Raw genomic sequence first — 22,671 nt, forward strand, 5'->3', positions numbered from 1 at the left:
TGTTCTCTAGGCTTCCTTAACTTGTTAATCTCACTCCAAAACTTTTTCTTATTTTCAACAAAATTTGTTGATAACATCTCACCCACTCTCTCATTTGCTCTCTTTTTACATTGCTTCACCACTCTCTTAACCTCTCTCTTTTTCTCCATGTACTCTTCCCTCCTTGTATCACTTCTACTTTGTAAAAACTTCTCATACGCTAACTTTTTCTCCCTTACTACTCTCTTTACATCATCATTCCACCAATCGCTCCTCTTCCCTCCCGCACCCACTTTCCTGTAACCACAAACTTCTGCTGAACACTAACACTACATTTTTAAACCTACCCCATACCTCTTCGACCCCATTGCCTATGCTCTCATTAGCCCATCTATCCTCCAATAGCTGTTTATATCTTACCCTAACTGCCTCCTCTTTTAGTTTATAAACCTTCACCTCTCTCTTCCCTGATGCTTCTATTCTCCTTGTATCCCATCTACCTTTTACTCTCAGTGTAGCTACAACTAGAAAGTGATCTGATATATCTGTGGCCCCTCTATAAACATGTACATCTTGAAGTCTACTCAACAGTCTTTTATCTACCAATACATAATCCAACAAACTACTGTCATTTTGCCCTACATCATATCTTGTATACTTATTTATCCTCTTTTTCTTAAAATATGTATTACCTAAAACTAAACCCCTTTCTATACAAAGTTCAATCAAAGGGCTCCCATTATCATTTACACCTGGCACCCCAAACTTACCTACCACACCCTCTCTAAAAGTTTCTCCTACTTTAACATTCAGGTCCCCTACCACAATTACTCTCTCACATGGTTCAAAGGCTCCTATACATTCACATAACATCTCCCAAAATCTCTCTCTCTCTCCTCTACATTCCTCTCTTCTCCAGGTGCATACATGCTTATTATGACCCACTTTTCACATCCAACCTTTACTTTAATCCACATAATTCTTGAATTTACACATTCATATTCTCTTTTCTCCTTCCATAACTGATCCTTCAACATTACTGCTACCCCTTCCTTTGCTCTAACTCTCTCAGATACTCCAGATTTAATCCCATTTATTTCCCCCCACTGAAACTCCCCTATCCCCTTCAGCTTTGTTTCGCTTAGGGCCAGGACATCCAACTTCTTTTCATTCATAACATCAGCAATCATCTGTTTCTTGTCATCCGCACTACATCCACGCACATTCAAGCATCCCAGTTTTATAAAGTTTTTCTTCTTCTCTTTTTTAGTAAATGTCTACAGGAGAAGGGGTTACTAGCCCATTGCTCCCGGCATTTTAGTCGCCTCATATGACACGCATGGCTTACGGAGGAAAGATTCTTTTCCACTTCCCGATGGACAATAGAAGAAATAAAGAAGAACAAGAGCTATTTAGAAAAAGGAGAAAAACCTAGATGTATGTATATATACATGTATATATATATATATATATATATATATATATATATATATATATATATATATATATGCATGTGCATGTCTGTGAAGTGTGACCAAAGTGTAAGTAGGAGTAGCAAGATATCCCTGTTATCTAGCGTGCTTATGAGACAGAAAAAGAAACCAGCGAATAAAAAATCAAAATGGAATTCATTTGTAAAGCCTCAAAACGTAACTAATGAACAGAGGAAATGTTAGTTTAGTGCCAGGAATGCCTGCATTGTTTATTCTGGACCCTATTTTGAAATTGGAATATTCTGAACTTTGCATTAAATTGGCTAAATTACCAATTTCCGATCACTTTATTTTGTAGTTGAAACAGTTGACTTGGTGATTTCTTGTGCTCAGTCGATAGAACAGACGTAATCCTAGTGAAATAGCTAAGAATTTGGTCGACTGGAATAATGTATTTGGCCTAAAATGGGAGTCAAAGTTGGCAAAATCGCCGATACGTAAATATCGCTGACGCATCAAAATTCGCGAGAGCATAATTTCATCAATTTTCCATCAAATTTCGTACTTTTTGTTTTATTACCTTCAGAAAAAGATTCTCTACCATTTCATAAGAAAAAATAACAAAATTATTTTTTGAAAATTCTTGGACACTGGTGCACACTTTGAAATTTGGCTTCTGGACCCTGAAAGGGTTAAAAGGACACATTTTCCCCTACAGGATGATGCCCTCTCACCTTCAGGGTAGCATCCAGGATTTATAGCTAAATTTTTAATTACTGCACGTATATGTTTTCAGTATTTTCATTTTTTTTTTTTTTTTTTTTTTTTTTTGTTTTTTTTTTGCATATTTTATGCAGAGAGTGGGAAGATTTATTTGGCTGAGAATAATAAAACTAGGTTATTAGAATAGCCTTCAAGAGAATAACTGAATAATAACAATGCTCTATTTAAATGGAGGTATAAAAATGGAAAGAGAAATAAATGAAGAGAGGAAACATGAATGGATACATGGGGATAAGGAGGAGAGATGGTATGATAGACGTGGGAGGCCAGAAGTCAGGGAGGGAGAGAAGTCAGAAGAGGATATGTACAAGGAAATTAGAATGAAGGGAGGAATATATATAGGTGCATGCAGGGAAGGGGTAAAGGCACTGAGGGAAGACAGATGGAGGAAGAGAATTGTTGTAAGAAGTACGTATTTCATAATTACACTAAGTGACGTAGGAGTAGCAATAGAGAAGGTGAAACGCTGCTACAGCAGCAGCAGGATGCCAGCCACACCACACCCTCACCTGATGAGATGCATGCCTGTCTTCCTGATCACACAATCACTCTCCCACTCAGCCAAAACACCTACTGACCAGATACTTGTCAACTTGCCCATAAAAAAAAAAAAAAAAATTGTCCCCTCCAAATATTCACCAAAGAAAACACACACACACACACACATACCCGAACAGACGTCCGACTCACTCTCACAAACACATGAAGCAGTACTGTATACCAGAATACCTTGAACTGTTTAGTAAATGACAGATTAACAAAAAAAAAAATTGAAAGACCCCATATAACCAACATACCAAGCCAAAACAGCAAATTACCACTAAATTATTAGTAAAAGCTTTCTAAATCCCCAAGTAAGCCAAGTCTCTGAGGCATCAGAAGACATTAAACACAGGTAAAAGCTGTTCATCTTAAGCTACCATTCTAAACAAAATTCCCCTCCCTTTTATTTGAACATAGGAACAGTAATTAAATAATGTATAGTACCTTATATGCATGGTAGAATGGCGTGACGACATGGGTGGGCGCCTGAAGAGGTTTCATAGTGCGGTTGTTGTAATGCACCTCCGTCACATCCCCTTCACTATTTGTGCACAAGATTGGCCACAAAGCTGAATATTGCCGACCTTCATTCTTGATGGAAAATCTGAGTAAAAATTAAAATTTCTAAATAGATGTTTCTCTGAAACCCTTGTTATTAAGAGTGCTGTGTTTTGGCACAGCCATCTATGGAAGTTATTTGCCATGATAACAAAAAAAGGCACAATACCGTGACTGGAACAATACACGAATAACAAGCACAGAGAGGAAAAGAGCTTACGACGACTTTAGGTCCAACTTGGACCATTTACAAAGTCACACTAACAAAAAGGAGAGAAGGAGGGAGTATATATATAGGTCAGTAGAAGAAGAAGAAGAGAAAGAAGAGGAGGAGGAAGAAGAGGAAGAAGAAGAGGAGGAAGAAGAGGAAGAGGAAGAAGAAGAGGAAGAGGAAGAGGAAGAAGAAGAGGAAGAGGAAGAAGAGGAAGAGGAAGAAGAGGAAGAGTAGTAGTAGTAGTAGTATTATTATTATCATCATCAATCAAATACTACGAAAGAGGATCACTGCAAGGGAGCTATGGGCCCACAAAGGGTAGGAGCAAGAACACACAGGGAAGGAGGGGAATAAAGGACAAATACCCAAGGCAGAAGAAAGAACCCAGAGGAGAAAGAGCAAAGGGGAAAAGGGAGAAAGAGAAAAAAGAATCAGGTTAAGTCATAGGTGTTCTGAAGTTTGGAGCATTTTACATTGTAATGGTAAAGCAAGGCATCTACAGAGACAAAGCCAGGACTAAGATTTATACAAGGGGAGTTGTGTATAAGGGAGGATTCAACCAGACAACGACTGTTAAAGTTAGAGGTAGGGTAGACAATTTTAGCAGAAGACCAGTCAACAGGATGACTGTGATCTCTGACATGACAGAAAAGAGCATTGCTGGTGGTGGCAAGCTGAACACTACTTTTGTGCTCTCTGAGTCTGTCAGAAAGAGAATGGCCAGTTTCTCCAAAGTACTGAAGAGGACAAGAGGAACAAGAAATAGAGTAGACACCAGGAGCATCAATAGAGGGAGGAGAGGTATGAACTAGATTAGTGCAAAGTGTCAGTCTGGGGAAAAGTAAGTTTGATGTCTAAGGAACTGAATTGTTGAGATTAGAAAGACCGGAAATGTAGGGAAGGAAGAGTACAGGAGAGTTCCCAGGAGTACAGTTTGAGAGAGAAGAAAGTCCATTTAGCACATGAGAAGGCAGAGTCTATTAAATGAGAAGGGTAACCAAGATGGGAAAATGAATTATGAAGAGTGGAAGTTTCTGATTCAAGGAACTGAGGATCATAAATGCAGAGAGCATGGAGAAAGAGGGAGATAACACTTTTCTTGACAGAGGAAGCATGATAAGAAAAGTAGTGAATGCACATGCCACTGTGCATAGGCTAGCGGTACACGGAAAAGGCAAAACCTGCATCTGAGCGGTGGACATGAACATCAAGGAAAGGAAGCAAGGAATTAGATTCCATGGCTAAAACATGATGTTACAAACATCTATTCCATACCTGGCTACACAGCCATACACAACTGTAGGCCAGAACAATTAGGAGGTGTAACAGCTATATACTACTATGATGAACTGAAGTGTATAAATTCTATTTGCACAAGGAATGAACATGGTGAATATACCTTTGCAAAATTTAAATCCAAAGACCTTACAAAACCTCTAATAGTCGGAGCAATATATAGAGTTCCTCACTCCAATATTTACTCTTAGTGAAAAACTAGCATAATAACTAGTGCTGAAATGAACAAACACCACCTAATACTTACAGGGGGCATCAACATAAATCTCATCCATGACCATGACCCACAAGTGACTGAATTCACAAACACTATGAACAGCTGCTTGCTTCTACCAACAATAACAAAACCTACAAGAATCACTAATATTTAGTGAAGGGATTCAGGGAAACCGGTTATTTTCATATAGTCGGACTTGAGTCCTGGAAATGGGAAGTACAATGCCTGCACTTTAAAGGAGGGGTTTGGGATATTGGCAGTTTGGAGGGATATGTTGTGTATCTCTATACGTATATGCTTCTAAACTGTTGTATTCTGAGCACCTCTGCAAAAGCAGTGATAATGTGTGAGTGTGGTGAAAGTGTTGAAAGATGATGAAAGTATTTTCTTTTTGGGGATTTTCTTTCTTTTTTTTGGGTCACCCTGCCTCGGTGGGAGACGACCGACTTGTTGGGGGAAAAAAAAAAAAAAAAAAAAAAAAAAAAAAAAAAAAAAACAAGAATCACTGACACAAATGCCTAGTTACTAGACCATATCTGGACAAACACTATATCCCCTTTAAAAGCAAGCATAATCACAGATAACACCACTGACCACTATCCCATCTTTCTCATAACCAACTTGTGTAAAGTGCCCCAGGACACAACTAAGATCACATTCCGACTATACGACAAGTCATCTGTTAATAACTTTCAACATTTGGTGACGTTGACTGGCAAAACGAGCTAGCAGACAACTTAGATATTGATGAATGTGTTAATATTTTTTACAAAAAACCCAAAACCTCTATAACATGCATTGCCCAATAAAAACTAAGCAGATCACAGCAAAGAGACTAAACAGCCCCTGGCTTACAAACAGCATCCTCAAATCTATTGATAAAAAAAGGATCTCTCAAACTGTTACTCATCAATACTAACCAATCTAATAAGGAGGTCAAAAAAAATTGTATTATGAAAACAGATTTCATGACAAAAGGCGATACGAAAAAAGACCTGTAAAACCTTATCTGAAATTCTAGGAACGAAAAAGCTGTCACAAAACAGATTGATTATCTTAACTAAACCAGATGAACTTCTACAGCCAACTGATACTGCCAACAAACTAAATGTCTTTTTCTTTACCATAGGAACAAAACTAGCAAGTAAAATCCCAAGCTCAAACATTCAACCAAAAGACTACCTCACTTGCAACTACCCTACTACTCTATTTTTAGCCCCAACAAACCCAACTGAAATCTCACTTATCAAAACACTAAAGAACAAGACAGGGGACCTAAATAACTTACCACCACTCATGTATAAAAAAGCTTCTTATGTGTTGCAACCAATTATTGCAACTCTTTTTAACAAATCCATTGAATCTTCCACCATCCCATCCATACTCAAGATGGCAAGAGTCACCCTGATCCTCAAAGGTGATCCAACTGAATTGAACAATTATAGGCCTATATCAAACCTGCCCCTACTATCTAAAATCTTCAAAAAATTAATACACAAACAAGTCTACGCCTACTTCGTATCCCACAACATGCTCAACCCTTGTCAGTTTGGGTTCAGATCAAAAAAAAAGTACTAATGATGCTATAATACATATGCTTGAACTAATATACTCTGCACTCGAGAAAAATGAATTTCCCCTGGGACTGTTCATAGACTTACAAAAAGCTTTTGATACAGTTGACCATGACCTTTTGCACCATTACGGGGTCAGAGGACACTCTCTCAATCACCTAAAATCTTAACAATAGAACCCAGTATGTATACACAATTGGAGCCTGTTCCACTACACAACCTGTTTTTGTTGGAGTCCCACAGGGGGAGCATTTTTGGCCCACTTATCTTTCTCATTTACATCAATGACCTACTAAATGCATCTAATCTCCTTAAACCCATTTTATTTGTAGATGATACAGCTTATGTCTTTTCTCACCCAAAACCAACCATACTAACAGACACAGTAAATGCTGAACTGCTAAAAATATCTACTTAGATGACTACCAACAAACTTACTCTCAATATTGACAAAACCTACTTCAAGCTGTTTGGAAAGAGCTTCAAATGTACAGCTAAACATATTGATAAATGGTTCACCTATCTCGAGACAGGCAGAGGGCAAATTTCTAGGTCTCCACCTTGACTGTAGTCTCAAATTTCAGACACACATACAGCAAATTTCCAAGAAAGTCCCCAAAACAGTAGGCATCCTTTCAAAGATATGGTACTATGTACCCCAATCAGCTCTTCTAGCTATGTACCACTCTCTCATTTACCCTTACCTCACCTATGGTATTTGTGCATAGGGCTCAACCACAGTAAATCACCTTAAGCCTTTAATAACTCAGCAAAAAGCTGCAGTGCGATTGATTACTAACTGCGATTGATTACTAACTCCTGCATTAGACAACACACTCCACCACTTTTCAAGAGTCTTAACCTACTAAATATACAAAACATCTACACTTATTACTGTGTCTACTACATAACAGAACACTATACTCTAATGTAAACCCTCCTCTCAAACTCCTCCTTGATAACTATAACAGAACACACACCCATAATACGAGACACAGATCACTCTTCGATATTCCCCATGTTCATCTCTCCCTATGCAAAATGCTATGCATGTAAAAGGCCTGAAGATCTGGAATTCATTGCCAGAACAAACTAAAGGACCCCTGTCTGTAAATCAGTTTAAGGCCCAAAGAAATCACCTTATCACCCAAAATTAACCAGACAACCATACCTAACCACTACCAGTTTCTCAAAAGCTACTCATATTGTGCTGATGAATGCTCATCCACTTACTACTTTGAAATTAGGATGTCTGTTCTTTTCACTGTTTTAAATAACAGTAGATTGTAATACAGTACATCATAATGTAAATTGTTCCATTGTAATACCAAATTTCGTTGTTGTAAATAGCACTAAATTAAAATACATCACACTGTAAATTGCTTCAAATTGTTACATTGTAATACTGTAATCTTTATTAACTAATTCAATAGTGTAAAAAGTCTATACTAGACTTATCAAAACCATGTAGCATCACCTGATATTAAATTCTCCTGTACTCACTAATGATCATATGAACTATGTATTATTGCCTTACTATTCTTAAGTTAATCCCTAAGTTTGCCCGAAATGCTCAGCATACAGAGGGGCTTTTGCAATGTAAACCCAACTATTATATTCCTCTGTACAGCCATTTAATTTGTCAAAATTAAAAATCTAATCTAATCTAATTCAGCATTAAACTTATGGAAGGAGAAAGATTATTAAGGGCATAAAGAAATGGTTGAAAGAGACTAGTCTCTCCTGTTCTTGCTAATCTTTACATGGTATACTTTGAAACTGTTCTTCCTACTATTGATGTGTGCCCTTCACTGGCTCTGCTATGTAGATGACATCTTTGCTCCTTGGCCTCATGACTAGTCTCTTGCCCCTTCCATTTATCCTGAATGGGAATCTAATTCCTTGCTTCCTTTCCCTGGCAAGACTGATAGAGTGAATGATGATGGAAGTTTTTCTTTTTCGGGCCACCCTGCCTTGGTGGGAAACGGCCAATGTGTTAATAACAAAATAATTGTGTTCAGGCATGTGTGAAAAGAACTTTATCTATGGAAACAAAAGGGCTTTAAACACTGCAGAAAAAAGGTGACTAAAGGCAATGGAGGTGTTTGAGAGCAATACATGGTGTGAATATCATGCAGAGAATTTCGAGAGTAGAAATCAGAAGATAGCATAGGGATTACCAAAGGTATACAGCTAATTCATAGAGCTGAGGAGGTATTGTTAAGGTGGTTTAGGCACTTAGATAAGATGGAGCAAAATAGGATGATCAAAAGGGTGTATAAATCTGGGATGGAAGGAAGTAGGGATAAGGCTCGTCCAAAAAGCGTTGGAGGGAAAGGGTAGAGGGAGCTTATGGGTTCTAGGGGTTTGAATATCCAGCAGGCTAGTGAACATGGTTACTCAGATTGAGTGGAGCAAGATAACATTTATGAAGGGATTTGAGGGATACCTGTTAGCTGACTTACTTTAAGTCATTTCCTTTCCTTTAACTTTCTCTTCTAGATGCCTTAATGCTAGTGAAGGGGTCTAAATCTGAGGAACTATAGCTACTCTCCCCTTCATTTGATCAAACCTGATTACCTCTCACTTCCCAGTTGCTGTATGATCCCTACAGGTTCAACACTTCCCCAATAACAATAATAATTTGAGGAACTATACCTGACAGGTGTGGAAGTAAGGACATGGAATGCTGCAGGTTCATTTTCTTCCAACCATCTAGCAATGCGATAGCCATCAGAAAAGAATGAGCGTCCCCCTGGGTCAGAGCCAGAAAGCTTGGGGTCGTTGGCCTATTGGAAAAAATATTATAGCTAGTAATAAACACTATTCAATCAAGCTACTTGTAAGAATAATTTTAATTCTCCCCATAATCCTTCTAATTATATACATAACTAATTAAGGAATACATCCTAAAAATAATGTTTCATAAAGTAGTATGAAATAGTCACCCAACCAGTCACTGTCCAAAATGAACCTGACTAATCATGCAATATGCATGTCGCCCATTAATTCACATTACAGTAGTGTATGTGAGATTACTGTACCTTGAGACAGTGGAGCAGCTGCATGCCAGGACTCTTCTCCCTGTAGTTCATGTCAGTGTGATGTGCCAGGGCAACTCCAGTATATGCCAGATGGGAACCCTTCACTGGCTTGTTGATTACATCAAAAGTGTGACCATACTGGGTCTCCTTCACATAGGCAAATCGTTTCACAACATCTACAATTTTGTTCACCTTAGGTGGCACTCCACGGAGAACAGCAACACCATACTGAGAAATGTATAAAAGGTTACACTCCAGAAATTATGAAAAAATATATAACTTACCCAAAGTGTTATACAATAATGTGAGAACTATATTTTTTAAATCAACACCTATTTTATATGAATTCCAGCAGTTAAAAATATATATAATTACTGTATTTGCTAGAAATAGATAATCATACATACCTTATAGAACATTTCCAACCACTGTGCAAGACCATTATCACTCTCCATTATCTCATTATAAGACATCTCAGGAAAGCTGGACCAGATAGTTGTTCGATCCCATAACTCAAATTCTGGTCTCTGAGTCAAAAGTTCCATGTCTAAACTGTCACTAGCAAAGTTATTGTGCATGAACGACTGCCCATACTTATACAGCCTGCGGTAAAGAATGTGTTTTACTATTGATAATTCTGAGATTCACAGAGGATGAAAATATAGAGTAAAAGTTATGGTAATTTCAAATGCATTCTACTAAATTAAATATTGTTAAGGTTTGTCAAATAGTAAAGATATGATTTACATCAAGGTGGAGTCTCCATAAATAATGAAGTGTACCCAACAAAAAGCTGCTGTGCAGGTGATTACCAACTCCTGCACCAGGCAACACACACCACCACTCTTCATGAGCTGGAACTTACTTAATATACAAACTATCCACTTATATTATTGTGCCTACTATATATATACAGAACATTAAACTCCAATATAAAACTTCATCTCAAACTTCTCCTTGATAATTGGTGGGAAACGGCCGATGTGTTAACAAAAAAAATAAGATTTAGAGCAAATGAGATGGAAATTGCTCGCTCCTTTGGTCTCGCCATTAGAGATAATGAAAAAATACGAGCTTGAGCAACAGTTATTTCAGACAGACCTTCTGAATATAATGATGAATAGGTCAATACAGCTAAATAAGACAAACAGATACTGAATGTGTGGATTAAGAAAAAACACAGGAAGATGCCCCACTTAGTGTTCAGATAATTAAGACAGAAAACTATATCTTACTACAAAACTGTCTGAGAAGAGAGGAATGTTATCACAGATGTGTACACTTAGTGCAGGATAGTTTGAGTGCTGTAAATATTGCAGTCAGTTGTATAAGATTAGCAGTGAGTGTGTGTCGGCTGTTAATGCTGCAGCAGGAAATTTCCATGATGGGTTGCCACAAGTTATTTCCGAGATGTTACAGTGTCAATTGTGTCGGCTGTTAATGCTGCAGCAGGAAATTTCCATGATGGGTTGCCACAAGCTATTTCCGAGATGTTACAGTGTCAATCAATTAATTAATGCTGATGAGAATCTACATTAGCAAGGAAGAAATAGTGTGATGTTAATGATCCAACTGCAAAAAAATTGATAAATGAGACTGGCTTTGCCAGTCAGTGGTGTCTTCTGTCCGATGCTGAGAAAGCTGGAAGATGAGAAATTTGAGGTAATTAGTCCCTCAGCCTGAAGGTGATGTGTTCAGTCCATCAATCTTGATAAAAGATAATGGATAAAAGATTGATGGACTGAGCACAACACCAGGCTGAGGGACTGATTTCCTCAAATTCCTCATCTTCCTTCATTCACTGCACTAGACTGAAGAAGCCACTGACTGGCAAAACATTTTCAGAATAAAGATACCCAAATGTTGCACAAGTGTTTCAACTTATCAGTTTTAGAAACCATTTGCTCATACTCTGCAGAAAAATTGCTGAAAGAACTGAATTTCCAGGCATAAGGAAGGTAGATAACTGAGGAGAATGAAACTGAGGAACTTGCACAGAAACAGCACTGGAAAAGTTACAGAACAAACAATTCCATACTGCTAGTAAACAGACTTTTTCTATCGAGAAGGACCCTTGCATATCTAAAAACAATGTAGTATGAACATTAGCATCTGAAAACTCTTCATCCACATCAACATAAGAACCACAGCCATCTACCTCAGCTCACTAGAGCCACCGAAACCATCTCCATACACTTTAGAATCAACATGTAAGAGTAACCAGAATTTAAGGCATATCAAGTATTTAATTTTATGTGACTTTTAAAGACTGTCATAAAAAAAAAAATATTTGGTCATTTGGCAGGCCATAGGAATGCAATAAATTTTCTTTTTATGTCCTTCACTTTAGTTAATGCTAAACTGAATAATGCACAATTTTTTTGGAACAACCCTTGCATTATTCAAGGGTCTACTGTGTGTAAATTTAATAAGTGCCTTTCAAGCTAAGAAGCCATCTACACAGGGAATTTGTGGATTGCTTATCCGTGGAAATGATATTTGTAAAATCTTCAATTTGGGAAATACTGTTGAGTGATAATTATTAAATTCATGAAGAAGCACTAAACCCATAAGAGCCATGTGTGTGAATGTGTTGGATGCCATTCAGGCGAGTAATTTTTTAATTTCTTGTTGACAATGTTATTTAGAAGTCAGATCTGGGTTTGAGGTGACAAGCATGGTGGCATCTGCAGATAACATTGATATAAGTTGTTGGGATCGACTCTGTGGGTTATTGACATAAAGGAACAGTGAATTACATTTTGTTGATTTCTGTCTAATCTAAACCTCTGTATTCCCATTAATGATGTTTATGTTGTAGGACAGCATGCTAGAAGACGTCTAAATGAACTATCATGTAGAGTGCATTTATCTTATCCTCTGGCTGATATATTTTATACTCAACATCAATGTTTATAGGTGCTGTAGAGTTGGTACAACAAAGATACCATGGAGAGGGTTTCAGGGGTCAATGCCCCAGCAGCCCAGTCTGTGACCAGGCCTCATGGTGGATCAGGGCCTGATCAACCAGGCTGTTACTGTTGGCTGCACATACAAAAAACTTATTTGTAGTGTTTTACTTTAAGTAAAAGAGCTTCATCAAGTTAACTGAAGCTGGAGCAAAATGTAATCAATGAAAAATGGTTTGCTTTGCACTTAATGCTTTTTACCATATTTATTGGCAAGTATTACAATCCAGTACAGTATATAGTATTACTGTAGAGGTGATGAAGAAATGTAATGGGAACAGGACGGAATTTGTCACTAGTAATTACTAGCAAATAAACAATTATAAAATTACTCCCTAAACTACAAAATCATATCCATGTAATATAATAATCCGAAGAAATAGCTACCATACTGGGTCATATTCTGACTTATGGGCCTCATCCTCCTCAGACCAAATAATCTCGAGTTTGCCTGCATCATTCATGGTGAGGGAGAGGGGCTTGATGTTCAAGTCAAGGCTTGGAGAGTCCACTAGTTTCTGTTTCGTGCTGGGATCCACACATTTGGGACACTGACAGTTGTCTCGCAGCTGTTGAAGGAAAAACAAGCAAGTCAATTCAATGGCCACTGACTACTTAATGTAAAGGAAACTACCATGTAACATTATATATGAATTAACTCTTCACCAATGCAATTAATCTAAATGAAATGGGTTAAATCAAGTGCAAATTACACCAAATGAAATTCACTGGAACCTATGACATTACCACATACAGAGTAATCATTCAAGTGCAATAATGATGTCAGTGAGGAAGATTGTTGCTTTAATCCAAAGGTATTGCCAAGAAAGGTGAGCAATATACACAAGCATTTTCCTTAGCTAACATACCCAGATGTACTTGAAGTCAGCTGTGGTGTGGGTGTCGAAGATAACCTTGGTGGTGAGATGCTGTGCAGGTAACACAGAAGTAATGACAGGTGGTGTACCTGTCAGATCTGTCCGCAGTGCTGCAGGAGCAGCAGTTGATTTGCCTGTGTAAACATGGTTTCATCAAGTCATCTGCTTAATATACAAACATATAATGCATTATATAGCACTCTCTTCCTCCTTCTCTCACTGTTTCTCTTTCCTCTCTCTCATTCTTTCATTTTTGCTTACTTGCTCTCACTTTCTGCCATTTTTTTTCTCTTTGCACTTCTTTATTTTCCAATTTAAAAGTATACATTCACTTTAGTCTAGGAATAAGGTAAAAATAAGTGTCAGGGGCCCGAGACTGTTCAACTGCCTCCCAGCACACATAAGGGGGATTACCAACATACCCCTGGCAGTCTTCAAGCTGGCACTGGACAAGCACCTAAAGTCGGTTCCTGACCAGCCGGGCTGTGGCTCGTACGTTGGTTTGCGTGCAGCCAGCAGCAACAGCCTGGTTGATCAGGCTCTGATCCACCAGGAGGCCTGGTCACAGACCAGGCCGTGGGGGCGTTGACCCCCGGAACTCTCTCCAGGTAAACTCCAGGTAATGTACATTACTTTGCACACCCTTACTGAAAACACTTGTATTTGAAGCAATCAGATACACCTATTTAAAGCGATCAGACACATCCATTTGAAGCAATTAGACACGACACTCATTTGAAGTTGTCATATACATGCACAGTATTTATATAATATAAAAAATTATTTTTTATGAACCATACCAAGAGGTTACAGTAATTATACATGTACATTCCAAATGATTGTGTTTTAGATATTGATCTTAGTACAATACAGACATAATTTGATACAACTGTAGGTTAAGAAGAAAGTCACTACAGCAGTAATTATGCAATGCATTTTGGCTATTTATAAATGAAATGTTAAAGATCCCAGGACTGATATGTCTACATCAGTAAAGATGCCATAAGTATGCATTCATGTCGAATTTCCTCAAGACGTTTTGGCATTTACAGCCTTCTTGCTACAAATTAGTTTATTTTATTTTATGCACAGGTACACATAAGTATAATCATCATACATAGTGTAAATTACTTACAACCCCTAACCCTTCCCAAAAAAAGAAAGTCAGGTGGATTCCACAATATATTATGTAATAAACTTCAAGCTATTGGTATAGGTTCTGTAGACTGGTTTAAGTCCTATAGCAACAGGAGACAAATAGCAGAATCAGTGCCGATCTAGAAAAAAATGTCTTTTACATACAACATTCCAATATCTTCTTCCATCTAAAATTCTAAGGTGAGTTTTACCTCTGGCATGGATGGCCCGCGAGGACTGGAGGAGAGGCACTGCCACTCTACGAACAACCACTGCACACCACTTCACTGACATCTTGCGCCAAGCAGAGGTCTGAAAACAAGAACAAAATAAAATTAACCCAACAAAACACTAAAATGATTATTTATTACTAATAAAGAAAGCAAACCATACCACGGACGGAACTGAACCCGCGGTCAGAGAGTCTTTGACCGCGGGTTCAACTCCGCCCGTGGTATGGTTTGTTTGCAATCGTGTCATTACGATTTCGTGAGTCATAATAAAGAAAGGTTTAAAAGGTTAGCATTGAAACACTCTCACAAACAGTTAATAAACAAATGAAAGCAATAAGAATTTAAAATTCAGTACAGTATGTATTAGGTAATTACTCAAACAACAGGACTGTGTATCCCAAATATGTTCATCTATGACCGCGGGTTCAATCCTGGCCGGGGGTATGGTTTATCTTTGGGAGGTTAAATCACCACCAGATGTAGACCAAACGAAATGTAAATTTTGTCAGATGGACAACTGTCACACCTTATGACATTATGTACTGGAATGCAATAAAATTAACGAATTCAGAGACAACTCACTCAAAAATGTCAAAGTATTTTATCCACAGTGGTACAGTATATCATTCTGGAAAAATACCCTGACTTTGCCAACTGTAAATAATGCATTACCACTTAAACTTTTTTTTCCCTGTTTGTGGGTGTGTGTTAACTAGTTTATGTCTGTATACATAACTCATTATGATTGTAAGCAGATATAAACATGCAAATGGTTCATTACCACCGTGACTTGTTCAGCTATCAAAACTTTACGGCCCTGTGGATTTTTTTACATAATTTCCTAAATGTAGAACATATGAATAATACGTACAATAATTGTGTAATAAAATATAATGTTTGGACTCTTCGAGAAATTTCAAGATGGGGGGTGAAGAACAGCCAGTAGGGACGCCGTGGGATGTCATTTTGAATTTGTGAACACTGGTTGTAGTGGGAAATTCTGTTAACAATCGGGCATTTTCAGAGGCCAAAAGGAGATGTTTCGGCCTGAATTTGTAATAGGAATCTGTGTTAATGTCCCCTGCCGAAGAATTGGGACAGGAAATTTGCAGGACCTCAAGAATTTTGTGTAGATGGCGAAATAAGGGATGCAGACATCACTCACAGGAAAGTACATCATGGTCCTTGCACCTAGATCTTAGCTGACCAGTGTAGGGTCTGGGTATTAGGCAGGTGTTGTGGTGTGATCTGTCTACAGTAATTAAATGGTAAGTGGTAATACAAAGTTATTTTCTACTAACACCATTGCATTATATGTTTTGTACTAATAGTTATATTTTTGTGTACCCAGCAAGCAAGCCTGATCACATACAGTCCACTAAACTTCAATGTACCAGAGTAGCTGGTTTTAATTTTATAATCATTAATTTAATGTCAAGTCTAGCTTTTTGTGAAAGTGGTGAAGAAGTGGGCAGTTGAAGGAGTTGCAGTTCAGTGACTTACTCTGACTTAAGTCCCACTTACCTCAACCAATTTACTTGCATGTAATAATTCAGGCAATGCCCTGTAAGTCTCCTGCAGGTGATTTGCTAATAATAATAATTTTCACAGGCCCAGTCCCTGGACCCATTATGTACCTCTGTAATCTTGACTACCACCCACACAATGGGTATAAGATGCATAATAAAGATAAACTAACACTTGTCCACCAGGGTGGATGCGGTGACGACCAGTGCACCACAGGGGTGGACGTGACAAACATGTCTCAAGACAGTATATATGTACTGCCAAGTGTGTTATCACATCTCTGGCAGGTCACAGGATAAGGATATCAGCATTACAAAGTCCATTTGGTAACCGAACCTTAATCTTCAAGTCTTTTATCATTAGGAACTCTTCGTTATGAAACCATACCGTATACTGCACACAAACAAAAACTTAGACTTCAGGAAGTATAAGTGGTGTACAAAAAATGTATTAAATGCTGCTCTTAATAAGACAGTGGACCCCCGAGTTTCATGATTAATCCATTCCAGAGAGTCTGCCAATAGTCGAAATTCGCTAAACTCGAAACCATTTCCCCATAAGAAATAATGTAAATCCAATTAATCCATTCCATACACCCAAAAGTATTAACAAAAATTATTTTTTATAGATTAAATATAGATTTACATATAGAAAAGAATAAGAAATCAAGTATAAAACAATAATATCACACCTTTATTGAAGGCTCTTGTTGGTATATGGAACATAAGAGAGTAGGAACACTGCAGCAGACCTATTGGCCCATACTAGGCAGAGTCCTTCACAAACCATCCCATTAAGAGAATATTTGCCCAACCCAATTTTCAGTGCTCCCCAAGCAATAAGATTTGATAATTCTATTCACTCGTGTGCAAGTCCCACTCAAATCAAATTGTGTGTGGGGAAGTACTCTGGCTGGTTTGTGTGAGGAAGTACCCTGGCTGGTGTGTGGGGAAGTACCCTGGCTGGTGTGTGGGGAAGTATCCTGGCTGGTGTGGGGAGGTACCTTGGCTGGTGTGTTCTTTCTTGAATTCTATCATGTTTCTCGCCTTCTTTACCAAAGGGCTAGCACTAGGAACTTTCTTTTGGCCCATGGTGGCTTATTTATCAGTTGCAAGCACAAAAAACAATGGATTACATATTACGAAATGTATCCCATGAAAGTACAGGGTGATGGTCACTGGCCCAGAAACAATGCTACACTGACTCTCTGAATGGTGTGTTGGAGCCTTTGTGTATGCCCGGTCACTGGGAGGCCACATTCCATACGGACGAATCCCGAAGCAAATCACGAAACTCGAGGCTATCTTTTGACGAAAGAAGTTGCCGAAAGCCAAAGTTCACGAAGGATGAGGCTCACTAAACTCGGGGGTCCACTGTAATAGTAATATTTTTATTTCTACAAGTACATGTACACAAGGTTTACAGGCCTAGCTGACATTGACATACTACTACATAGAAAGCCACTTGTTATGAAGATCATTTCAGGAAAATTAGGTCAGTTTTGTCCCAGAATGCGACCCACACCAGTCGACTAACACCCAGATACCCATTTTATTAATGGGGAACATAGACAACCGGTGTAAGGAAACACGCCCTTCGCTGGGAATCAAACTCGAACCCTTGCAGTGTGAAGCGAGAGCTTTAGCCACGGTGCCCTGATCAGAATATGGGTAAGGATGGAACACTTCACAAAATAATAATGTTTGTATGTAAAGCTTGGGAGTCCAAAGTTTATGACATTACACCAAGAAGACACATTGTGTGAAAATTTATTGAGACCAAAAAATGCCACCATCTGATTCATTTGTAAAAAAAAGTTGATGCGGCAGTCATCAGAACCCTTAACACGTCCTTACACTCAAACAAGACACTAAATAACTGCTGAAGACTGAGATACAAATTGATAGATTACACCTTAAGGAGGTCTTAGGTAGATTTAAATTGTTAGTAAATATTAGGATTAATACTGTAGCCTCAGACCTTAATATTAGGTATGTAATGAGACTAGGTAAATTGTGGTATCTAACATCTCGTGCAAGCAAGTCTACTTTGGAGCTTGCTGGACACTAGTCCATCCTTCTGGACAAAGACAGCATGAAGTAACCATCTCTGGGGAGAGGACAACCCAGGGACCACGCTGTCTTCAAAATACATACTGCCTCGAGATCATCCCAGAGGTTTCCATTTGTCTCTTCTCAGGCCCCGCAGTAAGACAATCTGTTACATTTCTTAGGGTATTTGTTGGTCAATTGTGTTTTGGGGAAGGTAAGATTTGAGCTGCGGTTACGTGTGGCCACATGCCCAAAACACAAGTTAGATTGTTGAGTAATTCCCCTTAAATATCAGTCCAGAAGCTAGTATATTACTGTATATATAAATGCTGATTAGGGAATACCCGTTGAATTCAGGGACCCTCAAGGTGCAGGCTGGGGATACTAACACAATTTGAATATTTGTAGGAATCAGTCCTGTGCACATGGCATCTTGAGGTCATAGAAACTTAGATTAGCCCGAGAGGATCAGGAGGTTTCTAGCTAGACACCACGATCAAGTAAGTCCAATCTACTTAGTACATGCAGATAAAAAATTCCTGCATTTTTAATACTCTAAAGGAAGTGTATCTCAAGGGTCACTTGTAACAATGGGATTCAAAGATTCTGGTATCATCTGTGTCAGCAGTTATTGCCAGTGTGGGCATCTCAGGTTCCAACATTTCTTGTCTTGGTCACACATCATAAAAAAAACATGCATTTATTAAAAACAATTTGTAAAAATATAAAATGTTTCTATTCGTATTTTGCAAAATACGAAGTCATCACACCTAAGAAACATGGGATGTACTATAAGCTCTCCCATCAAATCAAATCAAAGTTTATTCTCTATAAGGATTACAATGCAGGGTTTACAGATTCTGGTTATTGTGTGGTTTACATTTAATAAAATACTAATTACAGAGGGGGCCACTAGAACACCTAGCATGGCTAGGCATTTCGGGCAAACTTAGATTATTTCTTAACCCTGAATTATTACAAATTGTGGAGTAAGTTGACTAAATATTAAGTGACTAAATACTAGTTTGTGAGTTTAGCAATGTGAATGCATTTGTTTTGGCACAATACATAGTTTCTATATTGGAGTATCACAGGCAAACTTGTGAATAGTTAGGAATCATTATTTTAAGATTAAGATACGTATTTCTGTGCTTATAGTCATATGGGTGAGTGACTAAATGTGAACCACCAGGTGGTGGTTATGTAGTTAGTTGACGGGGTGTATCAGGGAGATGTTTTCTAACGGTAGTTTTGAAGGTGATGAATGTGTCTGCAGTTCTAGAGTTTTCAGGTAGGGTGTTCCAGATTTTAGGGCTTTTGACATACATTGATTTTTTGTAAAGGTTTAGTCGGACACGGGGAATATCGTAGAGATGTTTGTGTCTGGGGTTATGCTTGTGGGTCTTGTCACATTATTATTATTATTATAATCAAAAAGAAGCGCTAAGCCACAAGGGCTATACAGCGCTGCAGGGTAGGGAAGGAAGCAAGGGAATTGGATGGCAGGAGGGAGGGGGGATGATCAGCAGGTTACAGAAAACAGCGGGGCAGGGGATAGTACGGGGGTAGAGGGTAGCAAGAGATACAAGTAGAAAGGGCTGAAAGTATCAGAATTTGTGAAGTAAGTCAGTCGTTGTCAAAAAGTCAATAAGAGAGTCCGGATGAAAGGTGGGTCCATCAGCGAGAAGGGAAGGTAAAGAGAGAGCAGCGGGGCGAAGACGACGACAGAGGTAAATTCTGCATGCTCGTTGATAAAGTGGGCAGTCCAACAGAATGTGGCTGACTGATAATGGAGCTTGGCAATTCTCACAGAGAGGAGCAAGTCGCCTCTCCATGAGATATCCATGAGTAAGACGAGTATGGCCAATGCAAAGACGGGAGAGAGTAGTCTCCCAACCTCGACACTGGTGATAAGAAGACGGCCAGTAACCTATACTCGGTTTAATAGACTGAAGTTTGTTGCCGAGCATAGTAGACCAACGTTGTTGCCAACGGGTGTGAAGGTGGGAAGATATTATAGCAAAATAGTCCGTACATGGAATACCTCTATAAGAAACTGGTAGGTCATGTACTGCTGACCGCGCAGCAGTGTCTGCCTGTTCATTGCCCTGTACGTCAACATGACCAGGGACCCAACAAAAAACAATATCTTTATGCTTAGTAAAGATGCGGCGTAGCCAAAGTTGGATACGGAGGACTAAGGGGTGAGGTGTATCAAATTTTTGTATAGCCTGTAAAGCACTAAGGGAGTCTGAGACAACCACAAATGATGACACAGGCATAGATGCAATACGGATAAGTGCTGTAAGGATGGCATATAATTCAGCAGTAAAAATACTAGCTGAAGATAGTAAATGCCCTTGTACGACGCTGTCCGGAAACACTGCTGCGAATCCTACGCCGTCAGAAGACTTAGAGCCATCTGTGTACACAGCAATGGCATGAGAATGAGAGTGAAAGTGGTCAAGAAAAAGAGAGCGGGAAGCGACCGTAGACAGTTGGGCTTTCGAGCAAGGGAGGGAGAAAGAACAGACTCGAACAGCTGGAACTTCCCAGGGGGGTAGGGAAAAGTGAGATGCTACATGTACATAGAAAGGTGGTAGTTGAAGAGAAGACAAGAGCGAATGAAGGCGAAGAGAGAAGGGACGGAGTAAGCAGGGGCGGCGAACAAATAAAGAATGTCTACTAATATCAGTGACCATTCTATAAATGGAAGGATTGCGGAGATCATGAGAGCGTACATAGTAGCGCAGGCAATGGGCATCACGGCGATCGGATAAGGATGGAACGTTCGCTTCTGCATAGAGGCTTTCGACAGGGGAAGAGCGAAAAGCACCAAGGCATAAACGTAATCCTTGGTGATGAATGGGGTTAAGGCTAGAGAGAGTAGCAGGAGATGCCGCTGAATAGATCTGGTCACCATAATCAAGTTTCGATAAAATAAGGGTGGAATGTAGGTGAAGGAGGGTTCGACGATCAGCTCCCCACGAAAGATGAGCAAGGGTTTTAAGAAGGTTCAGCCGGCTGTGACAAGTTGCCTTCAGAGAGGTAATGTGAGGTTTCCAGGATAACCTACGATCAAAGAGGAGGCCCAGAAACTTGACTGTATCACGTTCAGGGATACGTGAGCCATAGAGGTACAAAGGATGATCAGAGATGACAGAGCGTCTAGTGAAAGTGATTTGGTGGGTTTTAGTGCTGGAAAATTTAAACCCATGTGTGGTGGCCCAAGGGTCTTGTCACAACTATCAAGAATGCATTTTAGGTCAAGGTTAATATTGGAATTTAAGGTCCTGTATATGTAGATTGCACAGTAGTGTGGATGTTCTGAACAGGGAGTAAGTTTAGGTCTGTGAAGAGTAGGGGGGTGTTGCCAGGGATGGGATTTAGTGATTATTCTTACTGCAGCTTTTTGTTGAGTTATTATTGGCTTTAGGTGTGTTGCTGCAGTTGATCCCCAAGCACAAATAGCATAGGTGAGGTATGGATAAATGAGTGAATGGTATAGTGTGAGAAGGGCATTTTGCGGCACATAGTATCATATGATCCCAACTGTTTCGGATACTTTTTTTGATATGTGTTGGATACGGGTGCTGAAATTCAGGTTGTTGTCGAGGTATAGGCCTAGGAATTTGCCCTCTATGTCTGGCAATTAGAGTGCTGTCGATCTTAATGTTTAGTTGCCCAGCACCTGCTCTGCTACCAAACATAATATAGAAGGCTTTGTCAGTGATAAGTGTAAGTTTATTGGCTGTCATCCAAGTTGATATTTTGAGCAGCTCCTCATTAACAATGGTGTTGAGGGTGTCAAGATTAGGGTGAGAGATGACACAAGTCGTGTCGTCAGCAAAGAGAATGGGGTGGTGCTTTGATACAGGTGAAGGGCTCTTGATTCAAAGAAATTGAACTACCCTCCTTTTCCTTGGATCGAATCTCATTGCTCCCATTCCCCAGACTTTAGCACTCTTGCATGGATGTAATAATAATTGAATGCCCTCTGCATAACAATAATATAAAGCTGAAGGGGGAATAAATTAAGCTAGGCTTTATATCGAAGTATTAGCGTAAGCAAAACTTAATTTAGCATTGCCAGAAACTAAACTAAACTCATTTTACACTAGCGGCATGAATTCTACAAACCAGATGAACTCTGCCATAACTTCGCTTTCCATTTTATGGATAATTACAATAATTGACCAAATGTGTGCACGTTTTCCGTTACCTCTGAGACCACA

The 22,671-nt window shown here is 39.0% G+C and overlaps 1 protein-coding gene across 5 annotated transcripts in view; it reads right to left on the reverse strand.

Annotated features, from left to right (window-relative positions):
- Positions 1–22,671, reverse strand: part of LOC128688583 (gamma-butyrobetaine dioxygenase) — a 75,456-nt gene that overhangs the window by 18,070 nt on the left and 34,715 nt on the right. For 3 of the 5 annotated variants that reach the window (XM_053776460.2, XM_070084708.1, XM_070084709.1), the window contains exons 1-8: positions 17,590–17,664; positions 14,838–14,937; positions 13,480–13,622; positions 12,998–13,179; positions 10,049–10,244; positions 9,642–9,869; positions 9,256–9,386; positions 3,183–3,342 (exon numbers count right to left, since the gene is read on the reverse strand). In XM_053776460.2, the coding sequence (XP_053632435.1) occupies positions 3,183–3,342; positions 9,256–9,386; positions 9,642–9,869; positions 10,049–10,244; positions 12,998–13,179; positions 13,480–13,622; positions 14,838–14,937; positions 17,590–17,649 (1,200 nt within the window). In that variant the 5' untranslated portion in view covers positions 17,650–17,664. Of the gene's footprint in view, positions 1–3,182; positions 3,343–9,255; positions 9,387–9,641; positions 9,870–10,048; positions 10,245–12,997; positions 13,180–13,479; positions 13,623–14,837; positions 14,938–17,589; positions 17,665–22,671 lie in introns of those variants that run through there. The other 2 variants (XM_053776461.2, XM_070084710.1) reach the window with 1 other exon arrangement.

This window comes from Cherax quadricarinatus, chromosome 13, assembly GCF_038502225.1.
Source record: "Cherax quadricarinatus isolate ZL_2023a chromosome 13, ASM3850222v1, whole genome shotgun sequence".
Taxonomy (NCBI): Eukaryota; Metazoa; Arthropoda; class Malacostraca; order Decapoda; family Parastacidae; genus Cherax; species Cherax quadricarinatus.